We start from the raw sequence: 25,049 nt of genomic DNA, 5'->3' as shown, positions 1-25,049 counted from the left end.
ATCATACGGAGTATGATATTTTTTTCTACGAAATACTCCCTCCGTTAATTTCTGGATCTAGTGTTTTAGCTTTATCCTAAATCAAACTTTTAGAGTTTGATCAAATTTATTGAGTAGATTTTTTATAAATTTGGTCAAATTTTAAACCAGGTTTATTTAGTAATTAATGTGATCGAATTTTGTTTTATTTTGGTTTATGACAAAAATAGAACATCTTGACTTTCAAATAATAACGATGCGTATCCCATCTAAAATTAGCCGGGTTGCAATCATTAACGAACCCTCTCAAGCTTGTTATAAATCATCCGGCCTGCTTTCTCTGTTCGTCCCGGATTGAGTCCACCCCTTCCCTTCCACCTCCAAACGCTCACGCGTCCACGAATAAAGGTCGCCCCGAGGGCGGCGAACCAGGCCCATCGCCAAAACCCTAGCCCCGATCCGATCGGCCTCTGCTCCCATGGCGACCACCCCAAGCCAGGCGAGCCTCCTGCTCCAGAAGCAGCTTAGAGGTATGGATCCGGACGGTCTTGCGCTCTCTTTTACTTTTTTCCCCCGATTCGCCGCGATCGGGCACTGATCTCGGCCTCCACGTTCCGGGATTGTTGCAGATCTATCGAAGAACCCCGTGGATGGGTTCTCGGCGGGGCTGGTGGACGATAGTAACGTGTTTGAGTGGCAGGTCACCATCATCGGCCCGCCCGAAACCTTATAGTGAGTTCGATCTTCTAAACTACAATTGTAATTAGTGCAAGACTGTTATGTGGTTATGCATCATCTGGTTTTGTGCGGGGGCGTACTCATATTCGGTTGCCGATCCGCAGCGCTTATTGAAGAATTTAGTTATAGTGAATATGTCTCTTGCCGCGAACAGAATACGTATTGAGTTTTAGTTACAGTCAATGATCTTAATTCTAGAAGAATATATGGAACATATTTCAGTGTCAAACTGTGGAATTACTTAGTCAATTGCAGCAGGGGAAAGCCACAAGGCCTTATGTATTTGTGGTGCTATGATTGAAAAATAGAGAGTACCCATATGACATACCATAAACGAGTCAGAAGTAGAGTGCAGAGAGGTATTTCTTTCATTATGTCTATCAGCTGTCTTTGATACAGAGAAAGATGCCATCTTGTCTAGCAAATATCATTAAACATAGGAGGGGCAACAAAGTAGCTTGCACATATGGATATGTGTTCCTCTCCTGAGGGCTGTTGTGATTTGCTTCAAAAGAATTGATTTGGGGGTATGGATCAGGATCAATGATCTTAATTTTAGAAGAGTATATGTAACCAGTAGCAAATAATGATTCTGTCTATTTTTATGAGACTGCTAGATCGACAATGAGTATGTAACAAGGACTTTGACAATTGAAACAAGATATAAATTGTAAAATTCACAAGCTACCTTTATATCTTGGAACCACATGTTTTCCCCGAACCCATTTTTTGATTAAAAGCATTTTAACCTGCTTTTTTTATCCCCCTAAGTGACAAGGATGCAAATTTGACCCTCAGCTCTTCTTTGTAAGCTGCGTCAATCCTGCCCATCTAGGGGGCTAGGAGTCTTTTTTTAATCTTTGATGCAAGATCTTCATAGACTTCTAGCATGTACAAATGTACTTCGCATCATCCAAGGATATATTCCTTGTTCTTTTTAGATCTTAATGAAGTATCCCTGAGTCAAACAGTTTACAATGCATACTCCAAATGGCTTAACCATGAAGGCTCCAAACACACTGATGAAAAGCAGATGTATTTTGCTTATAAATTTTCTTTACTGTAGTTAAAACTAAAGGTTGTTTTTATATGCAGTGATGGGGGATACTTCAACGCAATAATGACCTTCCCCCAGAATTATCCCAACAGTCCACCATCAGTAAGATTTACTTCTGAGATGTGGCATCCAAACGGTGAGTTATCTGCTAGCTCACTCTGTGATGCTATATCATCACGTCTTTGTTCTGACAATGTCTACTATGTTCAATTCTCAGTCTATCCTGATGGGCGTGTGTGCATTTCTATTCTTCATCCACCTGGTGAAGATCCAAATGGTTATGAGCTTGCAAGCGAACGGTGGACACCAGTGCACACAGTAGGGTTTCTTCTATATTTATACAAGTATTTTGTTTTCTATGAAATTTAAATCTATTAACCCTTATCATGGTAAGTACCTGTACTGATTAGAAATTTAGAACAAATCCCACTTTTATGCTACATCAGAGGTTTATCTATCGGAGTGGACGAATTCAAAGTTTGTTTTGGAGATACCCTGGAGACATTGATTTCAAAAGAGGTTCTAGGCTGGTTTTAGACCCGTTTCCAATATTTTGGGGTTCATATCATTCAAACTGTTTAACTCTATCAACAACCAGTTATTTCTGAAACAGATTGTTGCAGACCACAAGACTCAGTATCAGAATATTAGGTGCTGAGTTCACCCAGGTTGCAATTGTATTATTAATTGTTAAATTTGGTTGCTTTATTTTTGTAACAGTGACTGCAGTTTAATCTCTACCAAATAATTACCAAATCACGTGTAGCTTATTAACACCATATCAAAATTGGTTTGGAAGATTGTGCGGTCAAAAAGATTGGATATGGGTAAAAAAATTGAGAGGATTGAGATCCTTATTCTGCACATTGCATGCTAACTTGCATATTGTCTTAGTAATTTATTTTGTGTCCATATCATGCAGGTTGAGAGTATAGTTTTGAGCATTATTTCGATGCTCTCTAGCCCAAACGATGAGTCTCCAGCAAATATCGAAGCAGCTGTAAGTGTACCCATGATTTATTGCTAACTTTATTTTTCTTTTGTGTGTCCTGGATGCATCAATCACACTTATCTGATTTGCAATAGCTAGTTTCAGTTACACTAACTGAAGAAGAAATTTATTATTTTATTCCAAAATTCAAAATTGTGCTGTTTCTTGAGCATGGATTATCTGCAACATTACCAATTGAGCATGGATCCTGGTTATCATTTTCTATTTGGGCTATGTTATTTAGCAAAGTAATTGTGCTGTTTCTTGCAGTTAGCAACCTAGCGTACTATTTCTCCTTGTGGTTTTACCAACGTTTGGGGTGATTAGCATCGTCTCTGAAAATTTTCTAGTATTTTTCTGGATCATGTTGAACTCATTTGGTTTCTGAAGTTATCCATTGAATGTTGTTGCACAGAAGGACTGGAGAGAAAAGAGGGACGAATTCAAGAAAAAGGTTAGGCGCCTTGTTCGCAAATCTCAGGAAATGCTCTGAAAGAGGAGGGTCATACAGGGGGGAAGTTAGACAAGTGCTGCTACAGGCGTAATATATTTTCACAATCTTTCCGCAAATGTGGCACCTGATGCCAGCGCCTCCACTTCCCCCCTGTATATTTTCCGTTCAATGTCATTCGAATAGTGATGTTGGTCTTGTCTTCTATGTACTCCTAAGTGCTAGTATTCTAAATGTTTGATCGTATTGTGTGGCATGGAGTGGTCAATTTCAAGAAATATTTTGGTATGTCGATACTTGATCATAATTCTGGTCAGGCATCGTAACAGATAAATTGTCTGTTTGTCGAATGAATCGTAGACTCATCATGAACATTTTCATGAGTGCTGGTGATGTTTGGAAATTGGAACGCCAAACCGTAAAGTTTGTTTGGAACATTGTTCAGTTCATAACTCTTAACTAGTTTGCTACAAGCTTTAGATGTGTCTACTCTTGTCTAATTTAATATGCAGCTGTCATCCAAACCCTACTTTCACATCTGGAATCCTTCCTTCTATAGTTTTAGCTATGAAAATTGCCATCACATATCGGGGGAATTGAGTCCCTTCAAATCCTCCACAAGTCCACAGTTAAAAGGATCACAAGTTCATAACTGTCAATGAGACTCTGACCTGGAACATCAAATCTTACGGTCCATTGCAATCGCAATTATGCCTCCTCTTTCACGGTCGCATGCGCAAAACCCTGTCTCCATTGCCGCAAGTTATTGGGATGAGATGTCAAAGCAGAAGAAAATGCATAGACAAATCGTGGGGTGGGGGGCGTGCGAGGCACAAGCACAACTAGGAGCCATGGTCCACAAATTGCTACGCTCATTACTTGGGAATCCAATGTTGTAATTTGAGAACGCGGATGAAACAACTATACAACAGCTTGAGGATGGTTCATAAGGGCGATTATCGATTATATAAAATTTTACGTTGCATTTAAAACAGAGCTGGTTTCGTGGTGTAGTTGGTTATCACGTCAGTCTAACACACTGAAGGTCTCCGGTTCGAACCCGGGCGAAGCCATTGTTTTGTTTTCTTTCGGAACCATTTTTCATATGATTTTGGGGGATGAGGAGTTACCTTTTTTTGTGTACTATTAAGCCTGCATGATTTGCACTGATTGCTTCTCATATAATCATACGCAAATTCATTCCAGTAAATGTTCTAAACAGTAAGCACTGATTGCTTCTCATATAATCATACGCAAATAGTAACACAGTCTCTAGAATCACCTCTCTACATTTTGTCAAAATTTTCCGTACTGAACTGAACTCATCATGAGCGATGGTAGGTCAAACTGACGCCACAACCTGCGAGACAGATCTAGACCAAGGCTCAAAATTAAACAGGGGACATCTATCTCTTCTTTATTTTGCGTGAAGAATCTGCCCTTTCGACGGGTGCAGGCCGGGAGTCTGAAGCTCGCACGAATGTTTGGTCGATGAATCGAAGTTAAGGCGGCAGCTTAGCTTGAACACTCAAATGGAGCTTACAGTCTTGCAGAGGTTGATCAGATCGGGAAGTGCGTGCATGCATACTTAGATGAGGCTACAAACAACAACCTGTATATACGCAAAGGATTTTTCTTAACTAGTCGGTCGCTCTACTGTTTTTTACTTTTCTTATTGGTCAGCCCAACCGGCCATCTCATGGGGGACCAAGTAGAAAATCTGTTGAAGTATAAGTGGATTCTCTAACTCGTTCCATCAGATCAGTCTTTTGGTTGCGTTGGCTATACCTGGCATGGGTGACCCAGTCCGGCCCGAAACCCGACGTATCGTGCCGGGTTCGGGCCTCAGTTTCTAGTCCCCAGCCCGGTCCAAAAGAAGCCCGAAATGAACAAAAACGGATATTTTTAGGAAAAATAGATATAAAAAATCATTTATTTATTCCGAAAATAATTATTTTAATGCTTAAATGGCATATTTTCGGGGTTTCGGGCCGGGCCGGGCCGGTCTCGGGCTTCAGGTTTGAACGTCGGGCTTTTATGAAGCCCGGCCCGAGGTTTGCCCAGGTATAGCGTTGGCTAGCGCATGAAACTCTTCATGGTGTGGAAGTGTCTCCATGTACCCTCAAGTCGAGTCTATATTTCCCGGGATGTCGTTTTTGATGAGACGGTGTTTCCGTTTTCAACACTGCCACACCCCGTCTCATCTTCCACTTCTGCTCCTTATATTGCATCTAGTGACCAACTTGCAGATGTCGCATATTCTCCACTGTTATTGCCTAACCATGGTGCAGGTGGTGTTCGTGGTATGAGGCTTCATGATCTTACACCGACAGATGATCAGGATCCATCACCTCCTGGCACTCCACAATTGAGCCGCGCGGGGACTGAGTTCTTTGCCACAGCAGAATCTCCTGCCACGCCTGTGTGGCAAACTCTCCTGCCGCGGCAGGATCTCTTGCCGCGTCTGCTGCGGCAGGATCTCCTGACGCTTCTGCCGCAGCAGGATCGCCGGCTGGCTCACCTCCACCAGCGCCGCCGTCTCCGCCTCGTCCGCGCACCAGGTTTCAGAACAACATCCGCAAAACGTACATTTGTACGGACGGGACGGTCACATACCTCGCCACGACTAACCCTGCCCAGGAGTCCACTCAAACATTACAGTGGAAGTGTGTTGAATCAAGAGTAGATAGTAAGCGTCTTTATTATGGTCGTTTCATTCTGTCCCCGCTTATAAAAGGTCAAGCGGATACCGTCGGTATTGCCTTGCGAAGAGCTTTACTTGGAGAAATAGAAGGAACATGTATCACACGTGCAAAATTTGCCGGACTCGGTTTAGGATGCTCTCACCATGCCACACTGGCGTGATGCTATGCTGGCTGAGTATCATGCTCTCCTTCAGGACAAGACTTGGCGTCTGGTTCCTCCTCGACCGGGGGTCAACATCACTGATTGTAAGTGGGTATTCAAGACCAAGCGGAAAGCAGATGGATCAATTGAGCGCTATAAAGTAAGATTAGTTGCGAAAGGCTTCAAGCAGAGATACGGTCTCGACTATGAGGACACGTTCAGTCTAGTGGTCAAGCCTACAACCATCCGTCTCTTGCTCTCATTGGCAGTGTCTCAGGGGTGGCATCTGCGGCAACTTGATGTTCAGTATGCATTCCTGCATGGCTACCTTGAAGAGGAAGTGTATATGAGGCAACATCCTGGGTTTCATGATCAACGATATCCATCGCATCTTTGCTATTTGGAGAAAGCTCTATATGGGCTTAAGCAGGCACCTCGTGCCTGGCATGCACGATTGAGTGCTACTCTTGAGGGGCTCGGCTTCAAGGCCTCCCAAGCTGACACTTCGCTGTTCTTCAAGCATCAACAAGGTATCACAATGTTTTTACTAGTATACGTTGATGATATCATCATGATCAGCTCGTCGTCTCAAGCTGCCGATGAACTGATAGTCCAGTTGGGCAAGGCTTTTGCAATCAAGGATATAGGGCAACTGCATTATTTTCTGGGCATTGAGGTTCATATGCACAAAAAGTCCCTGACCCTAACGCAAAATAAGTATGCAGAAGAATTGCTAAAGCGTGCCAAGATGGACAAAAGCAAACCTTCTGCAACACCCATGTCATCAAGTGAGCACTTGAGTCGTGAAGATGGGAGTCTCCTCTCACCTGATGAAGCTACACACTACAAAGGGGCTTACAATACCCTTTGCAGTTAACAAGGTCTGACAATTTCTTCCTCCACCAAAGACTGTGCATTGGGCAGCAGTGAAAAGAATTCTTAGATACATTCGAGATACAGTTTCACTTGGTCTGACATTGACCAAATCAGATTCAACACTGCTGTCAGCCTTCTCTGATGCAGATTGGGCAGGAGACATCGACGACCGTAGATCAACTGGAGGGCATGCTATTTTCTATGGAAGTAACCTTGTTGCCTGGAGTGCAGGAAAGCAAGCTACAGTGTCATGGTCCAGTACAGAATCAGAGTACAAGTCATTGGCGAACGCTACTGCTGAACTAGTCTGGATTGAGTCACTCTTATCTGAATTGGGAATTCTTCCCAACAGAATTCCTGTACTTTGGTGTGACAACTTAGGGGCAAAGTATCTCTTTGCAAATCCTGTGTTTCACGCACGGACGAAGCACATTGAGGTGGACTTTCATTTCGTCTGAGAGAGAGTTGCTCAAAAACGACTTCAGATCAGGTTTATCTCCTCAAAGGATCAGATCGTTGACGTCTTCACCAAGCCACTGTCAGCTCAGTTGTTCCTGAATTGCATGCGCAATCTAAACCTTAGCCTTCCGATGGTTTCGATTGTGGGAGGGTGTCAGAATTCAGGAATAAGTTAGCTTTGCACATATGTGATATAAACTAACCTTTCTAGTCTATCTCATACTCGGTGGTTCAAACCGAAAGATTGTATCGTTGTAATCTCTGCCGAGCTAGTCTCGAGCTATATAAAGGATTGGGACGGCCCGATTGGGAGCTGCGCCATTCCAACAAATCTACTCGTCTCGTTTGTCTTTCATGGTATCAGAGCCAAGAGGTCTCGAGTTCGAGATCCGGTTGCCGCAATTAAATTGCAGCGCATTTTCGATCAACGTTTAGGCCTGCGGGAGCCACACGTGAGGGGGAGTGTTAAAGTATAAGTGGATTGTCTAACCCCTTCCATCAGATCGGTCTTTTGGTTGCGTTGGCTAGCGCATGAAGCTCTTCAAATCATCTCATATACTACAGAGATACAACGGCGGAGCTAGAATTTTTTTTCAGAGTCGGAACATGCCAGTATAGATTTGTCAAAAGAACAATCGGAACACTATATACCTTTTGTCTTTTCATGGCTATGAAGTCACAATTCTCGCAGAATCTCACCTTCCGTTGGGGGCTTCAAAATGAAGAAATTGGAATTTTATCGCCTCGTGGCACAACGCCCTGCTCCGTCTGGCGCGGCGACACCTAATGTTTACTGGAGGGAGCTGCTCCGACTCGCATTGCAGGCAACTGGTCAAAAATCTGAGCCGTGGGCATAAGGGTTTTAGGAAGATTTCAGGACGACGAGAAGTCGCGAGCTCGGCGCATCCTACGATTGCTCAGAGTAGTCGTGTCATACGCTGCATCAAGACGGTTGGAGTTTGACTAAAATACGGCCTGCAGATTGATAGGACTTTTGTTTTCTCTCGCAGTAACAAGCACGCTCCACCCGGCTACCCAGCCCGTTCCGTCTCTTCGAAGATATATATTATGATGGATTTAATTATACTAATTTAAAGAGGTGTGACGTCTCTTAGGAGGCTAGAAGTGCTTGAAAGTCACGAAAGTCGTTTCCCACTGGAGCCAGTCAGAGCTCCCCAGGCGTCTGAGCAAAAGCAAAGCCCCACCTCCCTGACGTGCTCGTGCGTCATGGGAAGAATGTGATTGGGATTGAACTTTGCTATTTTTGCACTAACATATTTTGTTGTTTGTACAAATTATTTAATAGTCTAAACAAACTTGGAATTTTATGAAAATTTGAGGGTAGTCTTAATATGGGAAAAATCCACCTTAGTAAAAGTTTCAAAAAATTTAAAGCAAGTTTGAAAATCCACCATTGGAATTTGATAAACCATATACTAATGACATATACCATTCGTATATCATATATGAATGACGTAAATTTGATATACCATATATCAATGACATGTACCATTCGTGTATCATATATGAATTGCATATACCATTCATATATCATATATCAAACACCAATAACACATATCACATACCATTCTTTTATCATATACCGGCAAATATATCATATACCGATGACATATACAATTCATACATCATACACCAGTAAATATATCATTCATATGTCATATACCAATATAAATATATGCCAGATTTTCAAACTTGCTCTAAAATTTTCGAAACTTTTATTGAAAGTGGATTTTACCATCTTAAGACCATCCTCAAATTTTCATAAAATTATGATATTGTTTGGACCATTAAATAATTTGTACAAGCCACAAAATGTGTTAGTGCAAAAAAAACAAAGTCCAATCACAATCCCATTCCTTCTCTGCCACGAGCACGTGAGGGGGGAGGGGAGGCTTTGCTTTTCTCAGGCACGAGGGAGGCTCTCATTGTCTCTAGCGGTGCCGGCACATACCGGCACCGCTAGAATCGCCGCTTTGCTTGGAAGTCTTCATGAATGGAAAGAAGCAAATAAATTTGTGATAGTTTGGGAATTTCCCGTGAGCCCCTTCTCACCCGAGTGATGGGCATGGACTTTGTGTCATAACTTAAGGAGGTTAAATGTGGGGACTCTGTCTGTTGTTCTTTGTGATGACGACGCCTTATGATCACGCTAACAACCCGAACTCAATCAAATCCTCTTTTTAGCACTTTAGATTTTTGCGGGTAGATTGATGTATGTTTCTTTGTTGGCAGAATGGCATGTGCAAGGGTTACATCCTCACATGGCACGAATTGACTAATGCTAAAAATCGAAAGTTTTGTATTCATCCCTCCTCTGATAGACATAGACATAGTTGATCCTTCACATGACACGCAAAATGATAATCACTAGCTTGAGCTATAAAAAAACCTTGTCAGGAAAGCACAACGGAAGAAGGCCCTACCATACCACCATTATATGCATGAAGCAACGAACAAACCCGACTTTTGTGCCTAACATAATTGTTGCCTCTCTAGAGTTTGGAAGACATGCTGCTAACACTTAGCATTGACAAAGCGCATGCAGCTGCATAGAACAAAGATTAGGACAAATCACTTTTGAAAGATCGGTATTATATACTTTATTTTATTTCAACCGTTTTCTGTGTCATACAGATAGAAAGAAGATTTTGCTAAAAACAGCATTAGTTCTAGCCATTTTAATCATTGATTGGTGATATTCTGAAAACATTTCATATGCAAAGTACTTGGAAAAGTGGATACATTTTGGATGTATCAGCGATCTATCTAAAACCCTAGATTGATCTTCGCAAGAACCAAGGCCGGGTAGACAGCCAAGGTTGCCCCCTTAATCAACCCAAGAACCGGCGGAGATAGGAATTCCAGGAGAGGATGGATCGGTAGTTTAACAGAGACGATCGTCACCGGAGGCGGAGTCGCAGATGGAGTAGGACCCCGAGAGGGCTAGGATGCTCAGCAACAAGATGGGCCAGAAGGTGGGATGCGGCTTCCGAAGAAAAGGAAGAAAAAGAGAGAGAGAGATGGGCTACGGTCAAGGGGGGAAGCGAGGGGCCGAGAGAGGTGACTGGCTTCAGCGGTTACTCTCGGAATTCAAATAACCTCAAAAAGCAATTTGTCGCGGTTCTAAAGAAAAAGTTGTCTTCCGTCTGCAGAGTTCGTCTGTTTCATCATCATTTCGGTCACACCTCATGAAGCGTTTCTTCCCTAACTTATTTACAAAGTCGATTTCAATGGAGGTCCAACCAACTTAGCAGGAGTGAGTTGGACCTTTTTTGGGATGCAATCGAAGAGATCGATCTGTGTAGTCCGCACTCACACGAGATACAAGTCTCATCCAAACCGAGTTAGATTACATTCACATGAGTTCTCATGCATACACATTGCATGGATATCGAATGCCAGTCAATTACTTATTAACTTCAACGCGACCTCATATTCTGGAACTACTAATATGGACTTCATGTGAATTGTCAATTTATCTATAATGTTTATTCCAAATTTCATATAACAAACGAGTTATGTTCTTTTTATCCAACTTCTAGTTTTCACATAAAATTACTTTCAAAATTTTGTTATATGGACATCAGATGGAACATATGCACAAAAACAGCTCTTTGTTTTGAATTATGTAAAAAAATAATTGTATTATTAAGCTCAACTTCTATATTTTTTTCTCAATTCTCTCTTAAAGAGTATTAGTAATTTGGATCATGTTTAAACATGTGAAATGCATACATACGTACATGTGTGGTGCTAGAGTATGGTTTCCTTCTCTATGCAACTTCCTTATGCATGTAAATCGCTTAAATCTTAGCCAATCAAATCAAGATCAACGGGGTATATATTTTTAGCCTATGTGGAAAAACGTGGTTGCTTCTTGTCTTTTGTTTTAAATATTTAAAAGATATTTATCAGATCTTTTTAGGTTGGTAAGTATGAAGATGTTTCTGAAAAAAATAACTATATAGGCAATATATTATTAGATGTAGTTGATATAAACTAGTGAAAAACAAAGGCTAAAACATGAACTATATAGTGACTTTGAATAGCATATCGTTCAAGTTGCATGAGTAATATATAACACCGATGATTTATTAAATGGTCGTGCAATGTCTATAAGATTTATTAGAAAAAAATATATGTGTATGTATAATAAAAACATTAAAATATATATCATAGAAGAAATATTAAACGTTATTTGTGTAGCTAGTATATCGATTTGGTTACGAGTTCTTTCAGCCCATGTTCGGTTCCCATTGCGGGATCGATAAAAAGTTAGATAAAGTTCTGCGTAAGTTTGTTTATTGGTCACTTGTTGGAGTGATAGCTCCGGTTCAAAATCAGCATAAATTAGGTAAAAAAATTGGCTCTCCTAACCTTGTTAACAAACTTTTAAGAATTTAACATGCTTATTCATGTCATGTAGGTATTTTCTTTGCGTGTAATCTTTTAACTTTATCATGACTAGAGAGCCGGCATTCCACTTATCTGCGCAACAGTTGATCGAATGTAATACTTTAACCGGTGGGGATACCATTTAGGATATCCGGAGAAGTCTGTGAGTTCATTATTGCGAACAGAATTTTGATTATTGCATATGACCCTCCTAACCAGAATTTTAATTATTAAATTGTATGATCGATGACTTAGTTCAAACAAAATGTCAATGTATAATAACAAATTGGAGTGCTCCATGTTATTTTTATTTGATAATATCTCCAAACCAAAAGAAAGATTCAGGATTTCATTAATAATATGCTTTCAGATTTTAGATTTATTATTTAGTCATGAATTGTCCATATGCAAAGAATACTATATCTCTAAAGCACGGTGTGTTAAAAACCTTTCAAAAAAGTGGTTGATTGTATGGTTACTATCATAATTATATCATTATATAATAAAACCTTAGGTAACTCCTACTCAGACTTTATTATAATCACTCACAAAGTAATACAATAATAGATAGATAATGCTCAAAAGCCAAACGCACTAAAATATAAAGTAAAACTCACTTATAAAAATAAAAGATAGTTAGATACACCCCTAAATATGATATATATGGCATAATGAAAGTGAACCTCCTCCAAGCTTAGGATAAGTTGGGTCTCTACAACATGCAAACCCAAAATTTGTTGATGATTGCCAGTCAATAATAACTAGCAGCACATGTTGCCTTGCATGCAACCTCAATCACGCAAAGACGCAAGCCACCCACACGAAAAGTCCCACGGTCAGCGTCCACACGTACAGCTACCGCAAGGTCTGGTGCACCCACTCGATCGGCCAGACGAAAAAAATCGAATCGCCAACAACCGCCGGACTAAAAAGAAGCCTCTGTGAGCGACAGAGAGCAAAGAAACCACCCGGCCTTAATATTTGTATCTTATTAGTTAAAATGAGAGCCGACCTCTCTCCATCATGCATCTTTGCTTTGTCTTTGAACCAAGAGCTAGTAGAGGTGAACTAGCCCTCCCAATGCCTTACTTATCTTATCTTCTGGCGAGTCTAAATAAACAAACCATACTCTATTTTTTTTTTGCGAGTGAAAAAAAAACTCTAATGTAACTTGAAAGGGGTGATTTATGACAAATCCCATTAGTCAAGATAGTTGTACTCGCTTCGTTCCATAAAGATCGGCACTTTTTTGAATTATAACTAGTTCAAAACCGTGCCAGTCTTTTTGTAACACAGGGAGTAGAATACTCCATCACATTTTTAGTTTATTTTACGTTCATCTAAAAAATCACAAGTAATAATCAAGAAAAAATCTAATAAGTGTTGCGCCACAACATTGCATGGAGAGATTCTTCGCCTTCGTGTATGATTGATTTTCACTTAGAACAAAACTAGACAAAACATAACGTGGATCTAATTATTTTTTCGTATGTTCTAAATAATAGGCTCGGCTGAAAATTTAGATTATTGAGGTGGAGCTAAAGTTAACTCAAAAAGAGAGCTAGTAGAGTTTTCATGATGGATCGATAACGGAGCCTACCGAGAACGGGCAAAAATCCTTCCTCGCTCCCTTTTCGGCGCCCAAAATTTCCGGTCGCCGGCTTAACCGTCCAGGCATCCACACCGTTCATCCCTCCACGTCATCGATCCGCGACCTCCCCCTCTTCACCAATCGCGTCTCATCGCGCCTTTTATAAATACCGCCTCGCCCCGATCCATTTCCCGATCTTACCACCGCCTCGCGAACCAACAAAGAAGCGATCACTTCTTCCAGCCTCCTCGTCGCCATTTTCTGCACGATCCGTTTGTGATGGCGCCCAAGGCGGAGAAGAAGCCCGCTGAGAAGAAGCCGGCGGCGGAGGAGAAGGCCCCGTCCAAGGGGGAGAAGAAGCCCAAGGCGGAGAAGCGGCTGCCGGCGGCCAAGGAGGGCGGCGGCGGCGGCGTGGACAAGAAGGCCAAGAAGAAGGCGAAGAAGAGCGTGGAGACGTACAAGATCTACATCTTCAAGGTGCTCAAGCAGGTGCACCCGGACATCGGCATCTCCTCCAAGGCCATGTCCATCATGAACTCCTTCATCAACGACATCTTCGAGAAGCTCGCGCAGGAGGCCGCAAAGCTCGCCAGGTACAACAAGAAGCCCACCATCACCTCCCGCGAGATCCAGACCTCCGTGCGCCTCGTCCTCCCCGGCGAGCTCGCCAAGCACGCCGTCTCCGAGGGCACCAAGGCCGTCACCAAGTTCACCTCCTCCTAGGCCCCTGCTTTCGTCCTGTTCTTGGCCTCCTCTTCCCGCCCGACCTTGTCAGGGATCGAGGCTCCGTAGTTTGTAATTGTTTCTCGTTACAATGAATGAACAAATGGACTCACTACGATCGATTGCAATTTGACCGTGTTCTCTCTCTCGTCTCAATTTTGATTCTTTGTATATTAGAAGGAAGTTAAAAGGAAGGGGATCGTGTAATTGTGTAATGATTAATCATCTGTGTTGGAGATGTCTTCCGGATTGAGGAATTCTTTGAGGAGGCCTCCGGGGAGGTCGGAGCCGTAGACGTGGCCCATCTTGGTCCGCTTGGTCTCGAGGTATTTCTGGTTCTCCTTGGTGATCGGTGACATCACCGGGACCCGGCCCACCACGGCGAGCCCGTAGCCCTTGAGCCCCACGAACTTGGCCGGGTTGTTCGTCATCAGCCGCATCGTGCGCACGCCGATGTCCCTAAGAATCTGAATCCCCCAGCAAGAACACATCAGTCCATCAGAATCATCTGAAAACGCACCACGCATGAAGATGAATTCAAATGCCGCGTTACCAACCTGGGCGCCGATGCCGTACTCGCGGGAGTCGATGGCGAGGCCGAGCTCGACGTTGGCCTCCACGGTGTCGCTGCCTTGGTCCTGCAGGTTGTAGGCGCGGAGCTTCTGGCCGAGCCCGATGCCGCGGCCTTCGTGGCCGCGCAGGTACACGAGGACGCCGCGGCCGGCCTTCTCGATCAGCCGCATCGCGAGGTCCAGCTGCTCGCCGCAGTCGCAGCGGGCGGAGCCGAGGATGTCTCCAGTCAGGCACTCCGAGTGCACCCTCACCAGGACGTCTTCTCCATCGCCGATATCACCCTGTACATCATGTATGAATGTTTTACACAAATTGTTGAGCAGACCACTAATTAATTTCGGCTCAAATTCTCAAGTCACAAAGGGTACTCCATTGCCTTTGTAACAGCTTATTCAGAAGGGAAAGGAAAACTAATACAGTACCTTTGCAACAGCAATGTGTTCAGTTCCATCCAGCTTTGATTGGTAGCAGTAAGCGCGGAAAAGGCCCCATTTAGTAGGCAAACGAGATACAGCGATCAATTCCACCAGCTTCTCCCTTTTCCTCCTGTACCTGAATTACAACAAAATAATCGAATGAATTGAGATCTTCTCAGAAGGGATATCACTGCAACATGCAACTAACTGAACATAACCACATTTTATGTCAGGTATCTGTTTGATCTTAAGAGTAACTGAAGCAGTACAAAATTCAAATCAGTAAACACAGGCTATAGGTTCACAAAGGCTTCACCTTAAGGTATACTAACCGGATGAGATCAGCTATCGAAACAATTGGGATATCATGCTCCGAAGCCATTTGTTTGAGCGCTGGTGTTCCCGCCATAGAACCGTCCTTCGGGTCAATGATGGTGGACAGGACGGACACTGGGCGCAAACCGGCCAACGCGACAAGATCCACGGATGCTTCGGTGTGACCGGCTCTTTTCAGCACGCCTCCATTGCGGTACTTGAGTGGGAATATGTGGCCTGGCCTTCTGAGATCGCTGGGCTTGGAGTCAGGGGATGCTAGAGCAAGGATGGTCTTTGCCCTGTCTGCAGCTGACACACCAGTGGATATGCCCACTCTGGCATCCTGCATGGATAGGAAACAGTGTTCTCAGTGTGTTCAACACATTGTCATATATAGCTAAGAAGTAGAAACCTGTTTGGGTTGCTATTGAAAAAACAGATTGTTAGTTACCACTGTTACTGTGGAAGCCGCAGCTGAAATGTCACCGATTTCTGTAACTGGAGACATCATAGGAATCATCAATCTTTCTAGGTCCTCTTCATGCATGCCCACCGAGATGATGCCGGAACCATTTCTAATCATGAATGCAATCGATTCTGCACTGGCTAGACTAGCTGCGATAACAAGATCCCCTTCGTTATCGCCATTTTCGTCATCCACAGCAATAACAAACTGGAGAAGAATGAATAGTTAACTTTGTTGTTGAAGTCTACTATGCAGTATAGGGAAGATAAGGAAACGATAATGCGTTTATGCAATAAAGGTCCTGCCATGAATTTTGATGCAAGTAAAATAGACTAGGTACATAGAAATGTGAGTATTTGAGTATCACAATACTTCAACTGTTCTGTTCATCCTATCATTTTTAATTAGGCAAAAATGTACGCTCCAAGATATGTGCAAAACAATTGGTACATCATTTCTGAAAGCTTTGGAAATATAAAAATGTAATAGAATATAATTTGCTATACATGAGTGTACTCATAGTAGAACTAAGGTCTCATCCTTAGGAGACTAGGGGAAGCAGGATTTACCTAGTCAAGCTACACAATGAGGTGAATAATGGAGGCTAGGAGCTACTATACAGTTATGCATATCGTTTGAATTATCATTTTGCGTGTTATCATATCCAATTTGGCCATGATCAAGCAGGGTCCATGTCAAAGAATTGCATGAATGAAACTACTCCCTCCATCCAACAAAAGATGTCTCAAGTTTCTCAAAATTTGGATATATCTAGACATGACTTAGTGTATAGATGTATTCAAATTTAATTAAAGTTGAGACATCCTTTGTTGGACGGAGGGAGTGGTTTATTTTGAGCAAATAAGGTATTTACTTTCTCCTACCTTTCCTTCACGCAATGAGTTTATAGCATCCTCGATCGATGAGAAACCCTCTGTAGGTTTGTCTGGGTCACCCTCGGCATCGCTGACAAAGAAATCTCCTGTTTCCTGAGTGATTTCAGCACCAAGAGTTGTAAAGGAAGAACCAGACCCGTTTAGTCCTTGCAAAACAGGCCCATTCTTGTTCTCCTTCAAAGGATCATTCAGACTCCCTGCATCACCAATTGCATAGCATCTTAATTGTAACCATCCCTTTCTGAAAACTGCAAATCCAATATTGTTGAGGTTAACAGAGCCTTGATGAATCCTGAAACAATAATCAGGAGAGATCACGAATCATGGAAAAAAATTAAAAATTCTATGGTCTCGGCAGAAATTTCGGTGAGAAGAAACAGGGAAGAATGGTACCTTGCGTTAACAACGGCATGGGATGACAAGTGTGAGCTCAGAAGAACGCAGTCCATTTGACGATCCCAGCTAGCCGATCCTAATAAACCAACTCCAAAATGTGTTTATATACCTCAATCGCTTGCACCGTCGCAACAACTCTCAGCCTATCACTTGGACTTATCTGGTAATATGGATAACACAAGAAAAGCCGTGCCCAGGTGCAGGCAAACTGGCCACATATTTCTGAGCTGCAAGATAGCAGCAGCCATATCGACCCATCACAAACTGCAGGTGCTGCCAAGATATCAGCCCTTTCCCCCCTTAAATCTTTTGTTGTGGTGTGGGTGACTTGAGAGCTGAGAGTCAAATGTAGCAGAGATTCGACCTGAAAATGACATGCCAACGATATCCTTTAACCTCAAATCTCTTGAAGGTTTCTCCCCAGTATTGAACCTTTGGTCAGTGTATATCTTTTCTTAAGCTGCAAGATTACCCACCTCCCCTTTACTGAGGTAGAAATGCGAAATACCGTTACCGCATTGCAAGAGGAAACTCCAACCTTGTCAGTGTCATCCAATTGTATGTGACCAGACCCAGTGACTGCCACGCAGAACTGTGTCGGTGTCAGCGGGTAAGGCGGCAACGAAGTGATCGGAGAGGGAGCACAGCTTCCTGGAGAACGCCAAGACACCATTGGCACGTACAGTACAGTAGGGTCAAAACCCATGACAACGCAGGATCAATTCAGAGTCAGCCGGGACATCAGAGTAAACTGCGATGTGATTCGGTTGTCTCAAATATCTCCACCACGGAAGTTGATGAAAGTGTCTGGATACTCGAGACCGCACATTGCCAACATGGCCACATTGTAGCTATTATATCAGACATGGCAAACAATACCCTGACAATGATCAGTAAGCATGAACACTAAACATATCAGATGTTACAATGACCCATGAGAAAAACTTTCCGTGGAAACGGTAGCTTTTAGTTTCTTACAGGATGAATCTCCTAGTTCGAGCGTCTAAAGATCAAAAGCCTTTTAGAAACACAAAAATAAGGATGAATAATGATCCAGGTCTCATAGGCCTTCTGCCCCAGAGTTCTTCTGGCTGACTTTAGGTCCTGCCCACTGTTGGCTGGCACGAGATCTGGTCCATGGATCAAGAGGGATCCGCTGGGGTGGCTGTGGTGTTGCAGGTTTTGCCTCTCGAAGTTCATTCTCCCGGTCGACAAACCTGTGTATGAAACGACCAATAGATATTGGATTCTATCTCATCACAACATGTATTTCTTTCTCTGTTACAATGAACTGGAAACTACCAAGTTTTTTTCATAGAATTCTGGGCCTTTTACCAAAGTGAAAGAGATAAAAAAAATCTTTCACGCAGTACCATCACGGTGTCTTTGAAAAACAATGATAATCTTTTTGTAGGAAATTTCAAACCTCAACAGAATTTTGTGATATACGGAGTACATTGGAGAAAGAAGGATGAATTTTGTTAAGTGATAACATTAGTTTTTAAGGAAATACCTAACTATAACTGACGGATGCTAGACAATACTCACTCCTAATGTGAAGTTAAAGTACAAATAACAGAAATAAGAATGTGAATTTTCTATAAATAAAATTACGAATATGTGAAGTTAAGGTATATTAAGGATAAACATACTCAATGTATGCCATTGGTGCAGCATCGCCAACTCGTATCCTAGTTCGCAATAGTCTTGTGTATCCACCGGCTCGATCCCTATATATAAGGTAGAACATAAAGAAGGTACACAAGATAGAGCTTCAAAATGGTCAAAGCAACTGAGTCCCCGAGCATGTTAGTCTGAATTAAAATTGAAACTACCATAAATAGGTAAAATTACTTGTAGCGGTATGCAAGCTCTGTGAATATCTTGTGAACAACATCATCACCCCGAACAAAGGACGATGCACGTCTTGCTGCATCTAGTGTACCCTAGAGAGTAATATATATTTTCCATGTCAATATAATAACAATTTCAGCAGTAAGAACTTTTAAGAGATAGAAATAACAGAGAGCACCCCCATACATCTGGGCTGGGCATGGACAATTAAACTCAAGGAGCACTTGGGAATACTACAAATTTGTACAAGAATATCCCCGTATCTGAAAGTTATGCAAGTGTCAACTTCACTTTTTTGTGTTTTTTTTTAGATTTTTTTTAGAGAGAACTGTTAACTTTTTTGTCTAGAGGGCCAAATTCAGATGGGTGAGATCTTTATTCATATGATCACTGATGAATGGGTGCGTCCTTGCATTACACACTAACATACTTTCAACTTACCTAAGAAAATGGCAAAATGCAAACTAAATATTTACCTAGGTGGTCAAAACTTCACAAATCCAGTTTACTAGTTGCTCGGAGATGCCAAAACAGGAAATAAGAAACTCAAATAAAAGATCTGCACTTCACTTTTACGCGAAGATTTGTTGCGGATTACCCAAGGTGTCAAAATTATACCACTTTTCCACTGATCTGCTTAGTTGCATTGTGTATCAGAAGCAAGCATAAATGGTGTGAAAATCATGCTACTTTTCCCTACACATCTTGCATTATGAGGAAAAAACCAACAAAAGATGTCCGGTTAGTGGTTAGATTTCACTATTCTAATACCCCTAACTTTGATATGCACTACGGAGTACTAAACAGTAAACAGTCTAATATATCACCATGATTTTGCACTGCAGGCACTAGGGTCTAGGGGTCATGTGGTGAAATTCTAGTAAACACGTTAAACAACGTACATCTTTGCCAAGCTGCACCATCTGATCCGCCTTCCGCCGCACCTCCTTCGCCTGAAACGATAAAATGCCTCACATAAAGAAGGAGCCAATTTCCTGGCGCAAAAAACCTGCACTGCTCCCAGTACCGTAAGGTGTTCGACGAAATGACAGACTCAGAGGTAGACACGAAGCTACCTTTGCGACGGTGGTCTCTATCCGCTCGTGCTTCACCAGCTGCGACACCATCGTCCTGCCGAGAGTGGTCGGAAAGGGGTGGGGAGAGAGGTAGCCGTGGGTCAGGGAGAGAGGGGAGGGTGGAACGGAAACGAATAGGACTTAGATGAGACGGGTGGAACGAGAGAGAGAAAGAGAAATGAGTACCTTAGCATGGAGACGCGGTGGGCGGCGTGGCGACCGAGCTTGCGGAACTTCCCCATGGCGGCGGCGGGGAAGGAGTATGGCCGGCGGTGATCGATTGGGGGCTGCAGGATTTGTTTGCTACAGATTGCCAGGCTTCGTTTGTTGGGGATGGGTGCTACGCCTGGGCCTTTAAGGCCCAAACCTCTAGTTAGGCCTACTGCATCCCTATCAATTGAAAGGAGGCTAGCTACTCTCAGCAGCATCTCCCAAATTTACAAAACGAATTGCTCTAAAAAGATTTAGCAATTGAATAGAACAAGAAAATTAAGATCATCATATTGACTAATAGTGTCATTGCACAAACTTAAATTAACACAAGTAATTAAGTACCCCCTAACACCCCAAAAACTAATGAGTTCTTTTAGATACCGAAATATATAATCAAGTACTCCCTCCAATCCAATAGTGTAAGACAAGTGTCGCTTTGGATTGGAGGTGATAATTCATTTTCTTATATGGACGATTATCATATATTTTCTCAACTCTTTGCAAGCGCACATGTTATAGCCATGAACTGATGAACATCTTCATTCAAATCCAGTAGTTTCCAATAAAAAAATTCAGACAAAAATAAAAGCAAGACCAACAGTAAATATGAATTTTCATACTTTATACATAGTTTTGTTTGAAGATAACATATTTACATAAAAATTGATAGTCAAAGTATCACAATGAAGACCGCTTCGACATCTGAAACGACTTGCATTGTGACTCATAGATAGTAGTAGTATAATAAGTTGCTCAAAAGGTAAGCAAAACCCAGTAATCTGCTAGTATAATAAGTTGTTGTTCAGCTCAGTGAAGCTTCCAACTGCATCAGCTGCAAGATTCCTCGCCAAGTTGCCTGTGTCCGATTTTCAGTGAAAAAGTGACAGCTGAGCTCAACTGAATTTTCTCATACCCGTTTCTTCCGGTCCACCTTTCCCAGCTTGGACTTACGCTGCTTGAACACATGCAGGTACAGCTTCAGCCACAGAAATGGATAGCACAGCAGCACACCCTGTCAGCACATTATCACAGCTAAGTGAACATTAATCAAGCATAAGAAGAAGGGATGCAGGGTGTATTTAGTGATTTAGTCCCGCGGGTTTAACATCAATGTACCACGAGGAAGGAATGGTAGCCCATAAAGAACTTTGCAAAGAAGCCTGAGTAGAGGTCCCTCTCCTTCACAAATGGAAGAGCTTGGTACATAGTCCACACTGCATGTAATAATATCAAGGAGTGAGTACAACAAGAAGACTAAGGAATAGTGTTTTTATAGGAATAATGTGGTGCAGAAGAGTTTCTGAGCTTACTTTCTCCTGGTCCTACCCCAACTGGATATAACGGGATAAAAGCGGTGTACCTACAGGTAATTGTTTAAGCTTAGGTTTCTCCAAGGGATAAGAAAACAGTTTGGTCTGAGACTTGAGGTGCAATGATCTGAAAAGCCTCATGGTGCGCGTAAATTTGTGAAACTTGTGTAATTAGTGGCACATGATATGACTATTTTACAGTAGGTTTTCCATTTTATAGTTTTGAAGACAAAATGTCTGTCGGTTCTTTCAGAAAACGATAGAGGTTTTCTGCCAATCAGTTGAGTTTACCCTGTGAATTCCTTTTTAATATGTTCACGATCAGCAATGATTCATAAGCTAGGGCAGCATATAGAATTAAAATTTTAAAACTGAAATATAGATGTGGAGCTTAAGACTGTGAAGGGATAGGTGAACCTGAGATAAGTCAGCCATGCTGGACAAACTTTCAAGGTAGTCAGAGCATAATGAGAGTATCGGATGACCTGTATAAGGAAAATGATATGTTAAGCATGGTTCAAAAAACTTCAAATAAAAGATGAACCTTGCTAATTATTACATAGTATGAACAATCTAAAATAAGGACCATTTTTCTGCTACCACATATATTCTTAACATAGTCGTCAAGTGGATATTGCAAAAGAAAGAGCATACAACCTAAAGTGCGGTTATTGGCGAGAACAAGGGAACATAAAAAAAAGAGAGAGGAAGTGAGAGGACATTCTGCCACACCTCAGATATGCTCCAAGCCATAAACGTTATGAACACAGATGGACTGCCCTGGACCTGCATTTGGCACATCAGACTAAACTATTCAGCCAAACTCCACAGAGCCCAAATATAAGAGTGAAGAAATCCTTGAAATTTCGTTTCGCCACAATGTGGCACTGCAGTTTTGTCATGACCGTTGGTTCTTGCATTTACCAACCATCTTAACCTCAGGTATTTGGCGAAGAAGGGCGAGAACGAAGTGAGTCCTCCCTCCCCATTGCAAGAAGGCAAGAAACGGCGAGGTAGGAACCAACCCTGAACAACCAAACGGCCAAGCGCGGACTTCAGTTCACACACCCAACAAGGGGGAAAGAAAATCTAGGAGGAAACGGAATTAAGCCCAGTAATTCATTTTCGCACCAACGGCAGCATGGACCGTTTCAAGAACCGCGCAAGTTTGCAGGAAGCCTGTAGATAGAGACATCAATGAAAGGGTGAAATCAGCCCAGGCATAATTCAGACGAAACTAGAAACTCATGGAGGAGCTAGCAAAATTGGGAGGAGACAGGAGGGCACCGCACATATGAGGTCGCCGGCAACGGCGTACGCGGAGCGGGCGGAGGCAGAGACGGGAAGGGCGAGGCAGGCTAGGAGACGGAGCAACGCGAGGAACCTGGAGAAGGACGAGGAAGGGGATCGAGACGAGAGAAGCGTTTGTTCCGGCGGGGAAGGAAGTGATTAGCGGATGGATGCATTTGATGCTGCTGCTGGGAGGTGGTTACCGTACCATCCGAGGGAGTGGAGCGAGTTGTAGGCGAGGAGGTAGAGCCGCGAAGGGTGAGCCATGGCTGCCGCCGGCGTTGCCGTCGCCGACTCGCTTCGTTCTCTTCCCTGCGGGGCGCTGAGATGGTTCTTGTTGGAAGTTGGAACAGAGAGGGTTTGTCCTTGGATACTGCAAGGAGCGACTTGCAGTAACTATTGCCGGCAGGAGTTTGCGTGGCCCAGGTTTTGTGCCGTCTGTACTGAAGCGGACGGGAGGACGGACCCGGTATCGTAGAGACGTTTGTTGATTTTTCTTTTAAGGAATGTATGAACAAGCCATTTTTAGAAAATACAGACGTTTGCTGATTTTTCTTACGGAATGTATGAACAAGCCATTTTTAGAAAATACAGACGTTTGCTGATTTTTCTTAAGGAATATATGAACAAGCCATTTTTAAAAAATACAGTAAAAAAATACAGTCCAAACGCAGACGCTCACTAACAACATACACGCACACTCGTCGCAACTCTCTACTCCTGTGAACACTTTTGAGAGACTGAGTCGGCAAATCTTGGGGTTGACGAAGTCACGAAAGACGTCTCTTATTTGACGGCTATGGCACTCCCATTGAAAGAACTACGCCGGTTAAACCTTAGAATAAACCCATGAAGCCTCTTTGGTTCACATGATTTCCAAGGCGCATGAATAGGAAAAATACAGGGTCATGCCTTCTTGGGATCAAAGGAATTTTGGAGGAAAAATAGAGAATTTTAGACAATTGCTATACATGCCCTTTGGATCATAGGATTGTCACCAAATGAATTGCATAGGATAGAAAGATTTCCTCCAATATTTTGAAGGAATTCAAGCATGAGGTCTAACCTCTTTGAAACTTTCAACTTTCTTTGAAAGTTCCAATGCATCTTCTCTCTGTCTCTTTCCTCTCTTATTCCATGTAATATCAAAATTCTTATATTTTTCCTATGAAACATCCATACACTCCTTTTAAACAATCCCTATGTTTTGAATTCCTATAGTATTCAAAATGACATGTCATTCCAATCCTATGATTTTCATATTCCTATGCTTTTGGAATCCTATGATCCAAAGGGGCCCTTAGAGTGGCATGTCATCTTCAATATGATGTTTGATTCAGCACAGGAAAAACATATGATTCTTATAAAGAGGTTGGAGTGGATGTAATTTTTCCTACAAAACCTAGTACGGATGAATCCTAAGGAAAAATTCATATGGTTTGCAATCTTTTGAATCAAACGATTCACGTAGGAAAATTTCCTAAGGATTCAAATCCTCCAAAAATCCTTCGGAATTCCTTTGAATCAAAGGGGGCTTGAAATGCGAGCATCCATATCAAGTTTAGTACTCCCTCTGACCCATATTACTTGTCTCAAATTTGCCCAAATATGGATGTATATATATTTAAAAGGTGTCTAGATACATGTAATATTTCGACAAGTAATTCCGGCCAGAGGGAGTACTTGAATTTGGGTAGGCTGGTTCCACCAGAAGAAACCAGTCACCTAGGTTGCGATTAGTTCACCATGAGACCACATGCATGCGGGCCCACTATACTAAGGCTGCATTTGGTATTGCGGTAGATTCTCATAATCCCCTTTTTTCACCTGCTGTTCATTATTTTCGTGTTTGGGTAACCAATTTTTTCCTACTTTCATGTGTATTTTTTCACAGCAAATTATGAAATAAGTTCAACGCACCACAATTTAGCAATGAAAAACTGAGGCTAAGCTAGTGTTGTTGGAGGGGCTGGGGTATATGACCTCCTTTCCGGAAAAAAAAACTTAAGCTTGTTGGCGTACGAGAACAAATGGTTTCATTGGTTTTTGTTTTGCTCAAACTTCATCCCTGAAGATAATTTGTGGATGCTAGGCATTTGAACAATTGAACTCGTTA

At 42.3% G+C, this 25,049-nt stretch overlaps 5 protein-coding genes and 1 non-coding gene across 8 annotated transcripts; 3 read left to right on the top strand and 3 right to left on the bottom strand.

Annotated features, from left to right (window-relative positions):
- The first annotated feature begins 306 nt into the window (after window positions 1-306).
- LOC100840726 (ubiquitin-conjugating enzyme E2 7) lies at window positions 307-3,653 on the top strand. The gene is made up of 6 exons (XM_003568254.4): window positions 307-509; window positions 609-711; window positions 1,813-1,910; window positions 1,992-2,092; window positions 2,697-2,774; window positions 3,181-3,653. The coding sequence occupies exons 1-6, from the start codon at window positions 458-460 to the stop codon at window positions 3,256-3,258; spliced, it is 510 nt and encodes a 169-aa protein (XP_003568302.1). The 5' UTR covers window positions 307-457; the 3' UTR covers window positions 3,259-3,653.
- Window positions 3,654-4,215: 562 nt separating this feature from the next.
- TRNAV-AAC lies at window positions 4,216-4,289 on the top strand. Its single transcript has one exon. It is a non-coding gene; the product is annotated as a tRNA-Val (tRNA).
- Window positions 4,290-13,363: 9,074 nt separating this feature from the next.
- LOC100841029 (histone H2B.11) lies at window positions 13,364-14,248 on the top strand. The gene has a single exon (XM_010232997.3). It carries the CDS (start codon window positions 13,685-13,687, stop codon window positions 14,126-14,128), a length of 444 nt encoding a protein of 147 aa, XP_010231299.1. The 5' UTR covers window positions 13,364-13,684; the 3' UTR covers window positions 14,129-14,248.
- On the bottom strand, window positions 14,223-17,440 carry LOC100839815 (probable monofunctional riboflavin biosynthesis protein RIBA 3, chloroplastic). 2 transcript variants are annotated; one of them, XM_024458967.1, is made up of 7 exons: window positions 17,188-17,440; window positions 16,783-17,042; window positions 15,884-16,105; window positions 15,450-15,775; window positions 15,124-15,253; window positions 14,686-14,982; window positions 14,223-14,595 (listed from the first exon to the last, which is right to left on the bottom strand). In XM_024458967.1, exons 1-7 carry the CDS (start codon window positions 17,204-17,206, stop codon window positions 14,347-14,349), a joined length of 1,503 nt encoding a protein of 500 aa, XP_024314735.1. In that variant the 5' UTR covers window positions 17,207-17,440; the 3' UTR covers window positions 14,223-14,346. The 2 variants fall into 2 exon arrangements, with proteins under 2 accessions (XP_024314735.1, XP_010231297.1); XM_010232995.3 differs by having other exon boundaries at window positions 16,783-17,086; window positions 17,188-17,435.
- A 556-nt stretch (window positions 17,441-17,996) lies between these two features.
- LOC100841328 (50S ribosomal protein L17) lies at window positions 17,997-20,514 on the bottom strand. The gene is made up of 6 exons (XM_003568256.4): window positions 20,307-20,514; window positions 20,121-20,175; window positions 19,947-19,997; window positions 19,045-19,136; window positions 18,843-18,920; window positions 17,997-18,407 (listed from the first exon to the last, which is right to left on the bottom strand). The coding sequence occupies exons 1-6, from the start codon at window positions 20,360-20,362 to the stop codon at window positions 18,251-18,253; spliced, it is 489 nt and encodes a 162-aa protein (XP_003568304.3). The 5' UTR covers window positions 20,363-20,514; the 3' UTR covers window positions 17,997-18,250.
- Window positions 20,515-20,916: 402 nt separating this feature from the next.
- Window positions 20,917-23,346, bottom strand: LOC100840117 (very-long-chain (3R)-3-hydroxyacyl-CoA dehydratase 2). Of its 2 annotated transcripts, none has more exons than XM_010232994.3 (9): window positions 23,142-23,346; window positions 22,936-23,027; window positions 22,775-22,822; window positions 22,572-22,669; window positions 22,376-22,429; window positions 22,061-22,128; window positions 21,644-21,693; window positions 21,450-21,547; window positions 20,917-21,345 (listed from the first exon to the last, which is right to left on the bottom strand). In XM_010232994.3, the coding sequence occupies exons 1-9, from the start codon at window positions 23,198-23,200 to the stop codon at window positions 21,241-21,243; spliced, it is 672 nt and encodes a 223-aa protein (XP_010231296.1). In that variant the 5' UTR covers window positions 23,201-23,346; the 3' UTR covers window positions 20,917-21,240. The 2 variants fall into 2 exon arrangements, with proteins under 2 accessions (XP_010231296.1, XP_003568300.1); XM_003568252.4 differs by having other exon boundaries at window positions 22,581-22,669; window positions 23,142-23,345.
- Window positions 23,347-25,049: the final 1,703 nt, after the last annotated feature.

This window comes from Brachypodium distachyon, chromosome 2, assembly GCF_000005505.3.
Source record: "Brachypodium distachyon strain Bd21 chromosome 2, Brachypodium_distachyon_v3.0, whole genome shotgun sequence".
NCBI lineage: Eukaryota > Viridiplantae > Streptophyta > Magnoliopsida > Poales > Poaceae > Brachypodium > Brachypodium distachyon.
The sequence above is the reverse complement of the archived record's forward strand: the minus strand, read 5'-3'. Positions and strand labels throughout refer to the sequence as shown.